Raw genomic sequence first — 9597 nt, 5'->3', positions numbered from 1 at the left:
ATAAATATACGTGGTGTTTTCGCTGTAAAACATTTAAAAAATCGGACATGTTGGCTGGATTCACAAGATGTTTATCTTTCAAATGCTGTATTGGACTTGTTAACCTGATGAGGACCAGGGGGTGCTGTTTTCACTTTGGGAAAAAATCGTATCCAATTTAAACGGCCTCGTACTCAATTCTTGCTCGTATCAATATGCATATTATTATTACTATTGGATAGAGAACACTATCTAGTTTCTAAAAACTTTTGAATTTTGTCTGTGGGTAAAACACAGCTCATTTGGCAGCACACTTTCTGACCAGGAAGTGGAAAGTCTGAAATCGATGCTGTGTTCAAGTGTCTGCCTATAAATGGGCATTATACGTATGACTATACGTGCACGTCATACGCCTTCACCCGGATGTCAAGAGGAAGTGAGAGGAAAAATGAGTTGATTATCTCTGTCTGACGTTGAATTAACCATCTTGGAACAACGTGTCCCACATTTTCTGTTTTCTGCAAGGCGCGCCGGGGGACCTGTTATTGCCTACTGGAAACCGGTCGTTATGGTCGAATATGAGCTCCGGCTTTGAATTTATTTGATACATCTTACAATATCATCCTAAAGTATGTTTTTTCAATATAGTTTCATTAGATTATTTAACTTTATTCGGGACGTTAGTTGTGTTGCGTTGTTCGACTTGGTTGAAGTTGGAGAGCTTAGCGCCGCAAGGCCAGTGTGCTTGCTAATTCAAGAGGGAAAGAGGACATTCTGAATCCAAACAAAGACGGTTCTGGACAAAGGACCCCTTATACAACATTCTGTTAGAAGATCAGCAAAAGTAGGAACCATTTTGTGATGCTATTTCATATATCTGTCGAACTGTGTTCTAGTAGCTTTGCGCTCAGGTTTTGGTTATTCCCTTACCATAACTAAGTCTTATGTCGTAATGAAGATATTTTTAGAATTCTAACACTGCGATTGCATTAAGAACTAATGGATCTGTCGTTTCCTATACAACATGTATTTTTTTGTAATGTTTATGAATAGCTATTTGGTCAGAATAGGTGAGAGTCTAATAGAAATATCTGCACATTCTGGGAAAAAGATGCTACGTTAGCACGTTATGCTACGTTATGCTACGTTGTATAACCACGGATTTCAGCTCTAAATATGCACATTTTCGAACAAAACATAAGTGTATGTATAACCTGATGTTACAGGACTGTCATCTGAGGAAGGTTTATGAAGGTTAGTGAAATTTAATATCTTTTGCTGGTTTATTCGCTAACGCTAACGTGCCTATTGCTATCGCTAACATGCCTTGATGAATGAATGCGGTAGTGTTGTAGGCTATTGTAGTAAGCTAATATAATGCTATATTGTGTTTTCGCTGTAAAACACTTAGAAAATCTGAAATATTGGCTGTATTCACAAGATCTTTGTCTTTAATTTGCTATACACCATGTATTTTTCAGAAATGTTTTATGATGAGTATTTCGGTATGTCACGTTGGTGTCTGTAATTATTCTGGCTGCTTTCGGTGCAATTTCTGATTGTAGCCGCAATGTAAACTATGATTTATACCTGAAATATGCACATTTTTCAAACAAAACATAGATTTATTGTATAACATGTTATAAGACTGTCATCTGATTAAGTTGTTTCTTGGTTTCTTTGGTTTGTTCTAGGTTAGTTTGGTTGATTTTGATTTTGCTATCTGTGCTGTGAAAAATGTCTGTGCTTTTTTCTATTTGTTGGTGAGCTAACATAAATATATATTGTGTTTTCCCTGTAAAACATTTAAAAAATCGGACATGTTGGCTGGATTCACAAGATGTGTATCTTTCATTAGCTGTATTGGACTTGTTAATGTGTGAAAGTTAAATATTTCTAAAAAAATATTTTTTGAATTTCGCGCTCTGCCTTTTCAGTGGAATGTGGGAGGAGTTCCGCTAGCGGAACGGGGGGTGGTACAGGTTAATGTGTGAAAGTTAAATATTTCTAAAAAATATATTTTGAATTTCGCGCCCTGCACTTGAGCTGGATGTTGTCATAAGTGTACCGACCTCGGGCTTGCAGCCTGAAGAAGTTTTAACAAAGAGCTGCAGTTCGTTTCAGAATGGTTGACAAGGAATACGTTAGTTCTAAATATTTAAACTTGTATTTGGGACAAATCATTCACTAAACCCTAAACCTGATCACTACTGTTGTGTGGTCAGGTGACACAAAGTGGGACTTAGGACAATTGCAATTGTCTCACTTTCACATCATTGAACAGGAAGAGGGTTGAAAATGACATCCTCTATTGTGATCTGATCAACTAATGTATACTTTGACGTATTTATAGATAGATAGATAGATAGATAGGTTCTGTGAGTGTAATGTTTACTGTTCATTTTTATTGCTTATTTCATTTATGTATATTATCTACTTCACTTGCTTTGGGAATGTTAACATATGTTTCCCATGCCAATAAAGCCCCTTGGATAGATAGATAGATAGATATAGATATAGATAGATATAGATAGATATATAGATATAGATAGATAGATAGATATAGATAGATAGACGTGGAGAATCAGGACGTAGCATTGGAACATGTGGACCTGCATCTCAACCCGTCACACACAGACACACATACAAATACACACACACACACACACACACACATACACACACACTCAGATACTCGGATACTTACGCTGGTTCTGGAACATGTGAACCTGCATCTCGACCAGGGAGAAGGACTGTCTGAAACTGTATGTCACAGAGGTCTTCCTCTTCTGGAAAATCTTGGTTATCTATAGGGGAGAAGAGGGATGACACGTCTCTTTATGTTTACCTGCCCGTCCATTCTGATGTGCTCTGCAGACCAGAGGGCGTGACTGTGGAAACACTGTGATTTGATATAGGCCTGAGGGCGTGACCCTGGAAACACTGTGCTTTCATATAGGCCAGAGGGCGTGACCGTGGAAACACTGTGCTTTCATATAGGCCAGAGGGCGTGACCGTGGAAACACTGTCATTGATGCAGGCCAGAAGGCGTGACCATGGAAACTTAAATCAGTTCTACCAAATCTCTATTTAAATGTGCAACCAGAGGGGAAAAAATTATAGATCACCTGTACTCCACACACAGAGACGCGTACAAAGCTCTCCCTCACCCCCCATTTGGTAAATCTGACCACAACTCTATCCTCCTGATTCCTGATTGCAAGCAAAAATTAAAGCAGGAAGTACCAGTGACTCGGTCTATAAAAAAATGGTCAGATGAAGCAGATGCTAAACTACAGGACTGTTTGCGATCACAGACTGGAACATGTTCCGGGATTCTTCCGATGACATTGAGGAGCACACCACATTAGTCACTGGCTTTATCAATAAGTGCATTGAGGACGTCGTCCCCACAGTGACTGTACGTACATACCCCAACCAGAAGCCATGGATTACAGGCAACATTCGCACTGAGCTAAAGGGTAGAGCTGCTGCTTTCAAGGTGCGGGACTCTAACCCGGAAGCTTACAAGAAATCCCGCTATGCCCTGCGACGAACCATCAAACAGGCAAAGCGTCAATACAGGGCTAAGATTGAATCATACTCCACCCGGCTCCGACGCTCGTCGGATGTGGCAGGGCTTGCAAACTATTACAGACTACAAAGGGAAGCACAGCTGCGAGCTGCCCAGTGACACGAGCCTACCAGACGAGCTAAATCACTTCTATGCTCGCTTCGAGGCAAGCAACACTGAGATATGCATGAGAGCATCAGCTGTTCCGGATGACTGTGTGATCACGCTCTCCGTAGCCGACGTGAGTAAGACCTTTAAACAGGTCAACATACACAAGGCTGCAGGGCCAGACGGATTACCAGGACATGTGCTCCGGGCATGTGCTGACCAACTGGCAAGTGTCTTCACTGACATTTTCAACATGTCCCTGATTGAGTCTGTAATACCAACATGCTTCAAGCAGACCATCATAGTCCCTGTGCCCAAGAACACCAAGGTAACCTGCTTAAATAACTACCGACCCATAGCACTCACATCTGTAGCCATGAAGTGCTTTGAAAGGCTGGTCATGACTCACATCAACACCATTATCCCAGAAACCCTAGACCCACTCCAATTTGCACACCGCCCAAACAGATCCACAGATGATGCAATCTCTATTGCACTCAACACTGCCCTTTCTCACCTGGACAAAAGGAACACTTATGTGAGAATGCTATTCATTGACTACAGCTCAGCGTTCAACACCATAGTACCCTCAAAGCTCATCACTAAGCTAAGGAACCTGGGACTAAACACCTCCCTCTGCAACTGGATCCTGCACTTCCTGACGGGCCGCCCCCCAGGTGGTGAGGGTAGGCAACAACACATGTGCCACGCTGATCCTCAACACTTGAGCTCCCCAAGGGTGCATGCTCAGTCACCTCCTGTACTCCCTGTTCACCCACGACTGCATGGACAGGCACGACTCCAACACCATCATTACGTTTGCAGACGACACAACAGTGGTAGGCCTGATCACAGACAACGACGAGACAGCCTATAGGGAGGAGGTCAGAGATCTGGCCGGGTGGCGCCAGAATAACAACCTATCCCTCAACGTAACCAAGACTAAGGAGATGATTGTGGACTACAGGAAAAGGAGCACCGAGCACGCCCACATTCTCATCGACGGGGCTGTAGTGGAGCAGGTTGAGAGCTTCAAATTCCTTGGTGACCACATCAACAACAAACTAGAATGGTCCAAACACACCAAGACAGTTGCGAAGAGGGCACGATAAATCCTATTCCCCCTCAGGAAACTAAAAAGATTTGGCATGGGTCCTGAGATCCTCAAAAGGTTCTACAGCTGCAACATCGAGAGCATCCTGATTGATTGCATCACTGCCTGGTAAGGCAACTGCTCGGCCTCTAACCGCAAGGCACTACAGAGGGTAGTGTGTACGGCCCAGTACATCACTGGGGCAAAGCTGCCTGCCATCCAGGACCACTACACCAGGCGGTGTCAGAGGAAAGCCCTAAAAATTGTCAAAGACCCCAGCCACCAAAGTCATAGACTGTGTTCTCTACTACCGCATGGCAAGCGGTACCGGAGTGCCAAGTCTTGGACAAAAAAGGTTTCTCAACAGTTTTTACCCCCATGCCATGACTCCTGAACAGGTAATCAAATGGCTACCCGGACTATTTGCATTGTGTGCCCCCCCAACCTCTCTTTTACGCTGCTGCTACTCTCTGTTTATCTTATATGCATAGTCACTTTAACTATACATTCATGTACATACTACCTCAATTGGCCCGATCAACCAGTGCTCCCGCACATTGGCTAACCGGGCCATCTGCATTGTGTCCCACCCACCACCCGCCAACCACTCTTTTTACGCTACTGCTACTCTCTGTTCATCATATATGCATAGTCACTTTAACCATATCTACATGTACATACTACCCCAATAAGCCTGACTAACAGGTGTCTGTATATAGCCTTGCTACTCTTTTTTCAAATGTCTTTTTACTGTTGTTTAATTTCTTTACTTACCTACACACACACACCTTTTTCACACTATTGGTTAGAGCCTGTAAGTAAGCATTTCACTGCAAGGTCTACACCTGTTGTATTTGGCGCACGTGACAAATAAACTTTGATTTGATTTGACTGTGCTTGATATAGGCCAGAGGGCGTGACCGTGGAAACACTGTGCTTGATATAGGCCAGAGGGTGTGACCGTGGAAACACTGTGCTTGATATAGGCCAGAGGGCGTGACCGTGGAAACACTGTGCTTGATATAGCTTGGAATCTGGGCTTTTGTGATGACTCTGGTACTATTACGAGACTATTCCAGGTCTATTCCAGGTCTATTCCAGGAGTTTTTCGAGAATATTCCATTACTATTCCGACACTATTCCGAGACTATTCCAGCGCTATTCCGGGTCTATTCCGGGGCTATTCCAAGGCTATTCCAGGACTATTCCAGGTCTATTCCAGGTCTATTCCAGGGCTATTCCAGGTCTATTCCTGTGCTATTCCAGGGCTATTCCAGGTCTATTGCAGGGCTATTCCAGGGCTATTCCAGGTCTATTCCTGTGCTAATCCAGGTCTATTCCAGGGCTATTGCAGGGCTATTCCAGGTCATTTCCAGGTCTATTCCAGGACTATTCCATGACTATTTCGAGACTATTCCAATACCATTCCAGGACTATTCCGAGACTATTCCAATACGATTCCAGGACTATTTCGAGACTATTCCAATACTATTCCAGTACTATTTCGAGACTATTCCAATACTATTCCAGGACTATTTCGAGACTATTCCAGGACTATTTTGAGACTATTCCAATACTATTCCAGTACTATTTTGAGACTATTCCAATACTATTCCAGTACTATTCCAATACTATTCCAATACTATTCCAGTACTATTTCGAGACTATTCCAATACTATTCCAGGACTATTTCGAGACTATTCCAGGACTATTTTGAGACTATTCCAATACTATTCCAGTACTATTTTGAGACTATTCCAATACTATTCCAGTACTATTTTGAGACTATTCCAATACTATTCCAGTACTATTCCAATACTATTCCAATACTATTCCAGGACTATTTCGAGACTATTCCAATACTATTCCAGTACTATTCCAATACTATTCCAGTACTATTCCAATACTATTCCAATACTATTCCAGGACTATTTCGAGACTATTCCAATACTATTCCAATACTATTCCAGTACTATTCCAATACTATTCCAATACTATTCCAGTACTATTCCAATACTATTCCAATACTATTCCAGTACTATTCCAATACTATTCCAATACTATTCCAGGACTATTTTGAGACTATTCCAATACTATTCCAGTACTATTTTGAGACTATTCCAATACTATTCCAGTACTATTCCAATACTATTCCAATACTATTCCAGTACTATTTCGAGACTATTCCAATACTATTCCAGGACTATTTCGAGTCTATTCCAGGACTATTTTGAGACTATTCCAATACTATTCCAGTACTATTTTGAGACTATTCCAATACTATTCCAGTACTATTTTGAGACTATTCCAATACTATTCCAGTACTACTCCAATACTATTCCAATACTATTCCAGGACTATTTCGAGACTATTCCAATACTATTCCAGTACTATTCCAATACTATTCCAGTACTATTCCAATACTATTCCAATACTATTCCAGGACTATTTCGAGACTATTCCAATACTATTCCAGTACTATTCCAATACTATTCCAATACTATTCCAGTACTATTCCAATACTATTCCAATACTATTCCAGTACTATTCCAATACTATTCCAATACTATTCCAGGACTATTTTGAGACTATTCCAATACTATTCCAGTACTATTTTGAGACTATTCCAATACTATTCCAGTACTATTCCAATACTATTCCAATACTATTCCAGTACTATTTCGAGACTATTCCAATACTATTCCAGGACTATTTCGAGACTATTCCAGGACTATTTTGAGACTATTCCAATACTATTCCAGTACTATTTTGAGACTATTCCAATACTATTCCAGTACTATTTTGAGACTATTCCAATACTATTCCAGTACTACTCCAATACTATTCCAATACTATTCCAGGACTATTTCGAGACTATTCCAATACTATTCCAGTACTATTCTCAGACCATTGTTTTAACTCAGGCGAACAGAACATGTTTGATATGTTTATGACTCAGATCTGTAGGGTACAGACATAACACTCTCAGAGCACACAGGTGAGTCTCTATGGTACAGATATAACACTCTCAGAGCACACAGGTGAGTCTCTATGGTACAGATATAACACTCTCAGAGCACACAGGTGAGTCTCTATGGTACAGATATAACACTCTCAGAGCACACAGGTGAGTCTCTATGGTACAGATATAACACTCTCAGAGCACACAGGTGAGTCTCTATGGTACAGATATAACACTCTCAGGGCACACAGGTGAGTCTATATGGTACAGATATAACACTCTCAGAGCACACAGGTGAGTCTCTATGGTACAGATATAACACTCTCAGAGCACACAGGTGAGTCTCTATGGTACAGATATAACACTCTCAGAGCACACAGGTGAGTCTCTATGGTACAGATATAACACTCTCAGGGCACACAGGTGAGTCTATATGGTACAGATATAACACTCTCAGGGCACACAGGTGAGTCTCTATGGTACAGATATAACACTCTCAGAGCACACAGGTGAGTCTCTATGGTACAGATATAACACTCTCAGAGCACACAGGTGAGTCTCTATGGTACAGATATAACACTCTCAGAGCACACAGGTGAGTCTCTATGGTACAGATATAACACTCTCAGAGCACACAGGTGAGTCTCTATGGTACAGATATAACACTCTCAGAGCACACAGGTGAGTCTCTATGGTACAGATATAACACTCTCAGGGCACACAGGTGAGTCTATATGGTACAGATATAACACTCTCAGAGCACACAGGTGAGTCTATATGGTACAGACATAACACTCTCAGAGCACACAGGTGAGTCTATATGGTACAGATATAACACTCTCAGAGCACACAGGTGAGTCTATATGGTACAGATATAACACTCTCAGAGCACACAGGTGAGTCTATATGGTACAGATATAACACTCTCAGAGCACACAGGTGAGTCTATATGGTACAGATATAACACTCTCAGAGCACACAGGTGAGTCTATATGGTACAGATATAACACTCTCAGAGCACACAGGTGAGTCTATATGGTACAGACATAACACTCTCAGAGCACACAGGTGAGTCTATATGGTACAGATATAACACTCTCAGAGCACACAGGTGAGTCTCTATGGTACAGATATAACACTCTCAGAGCACACAGGTGAGTCTATATGGTACAGATATAACACTCTCAGAGCACACAGGTGAGTCTCTATGGTACAGATATAACACTCTCAGGGCACACAGGTGAGTCTCTATGGTACAGATATAACACTCTCAGAGCACACAGGTGAGTCTATATGGTACAGATATAACACTCTCAGGGCACACAGGTGAGTCTTACCACGAGCAGGTCGTTGAAGAGGAAGACTTCTCTCTGGTGGACTCCAGTCCTCTGGCTTCTGTTAGGATCAGGCACCTCGTACAGCTGACAACAACACACCAATCTGCGGTGTGGCAGCGAGAGCACCTACACACAAATTATTATTACTATTCACAGAGACAGAACCTGGCAGACAGAACCTGGCAGACAGAACCTGGCAGACAGAACCTGGCAGACAGAACCTGGCAGACAGAACCTGGCAGACAGAACCTGGCAGACAGAACCTGGCAGACAGAACCTGGCAGACAGAACCTGGCAGACAGAACCTGGCAGACAGAACCTGGCAGACAGAACCTGGCAGACAGAACCTGGCAGACAGAACCTGGCAGACAGAACCTGGCAGACAGAACCTGGCAGCAACACCTCGACACACCGCATATTCAAAGATTACATATTCAAAGATTACATACTGTATATCAGGTCGAATATGTCTCTCCTGAATATGGGCTGTTATCATCTGAATATGGTCTGTTTTCATACTGAATATGGGCTGTGTTCTATCTGA

At 42.0% G+C, this 9597-nt stretch overlaps 1 protein-coding gene across 3 annotated transcripts in view; it reads right to left on the bottom strand.

Moving 5' to 3' along the window:
* Positions 1–9597, bottom strand: part of LOC139557907 (IQ motif and SEC7 domain-containing protein 1-like) — a 295692-nt gene that overhangs the window by 15421 nt on the left and 270674 nt on the right. For all 3 annotated transcript variants that reach the window (XM_071373240.1, XM_071373241.1, XM_071373242.1), the window contains 2 exons: positions 9054–9179; positions 2687–2786 (listed from right to left, as the gene is read on the bottom strand). In XM_071373240.1, the coding sequence (XP_071229341.1) occupies positions 2687–2786; positions 9054–9179 (226 nt within the window). The remainder of the gene's footprint in view (positions 1–2686; positions 2787–9053; positions 9180–9597) is intronic.

This window comes from Salvelinus alpinus, chromosome 28 (assembly GCF_045679555.1).
Source record: "Salvelinus alpinus chromosome 28, SLU_Salpinus.1, whole genome shotgun sequence".
Classification (NCBI taxonomy): Eukaryota; Metazoa; Chordata; class Actinopteri; order Salmoniformes; family Salmonidae; genus Salvelinus; species Salvelinus alpinus.
Note: the sequence above shows the minus strand (reverse complement) of the source record. Positions and strands in the feature narration are given on the sequence as shown.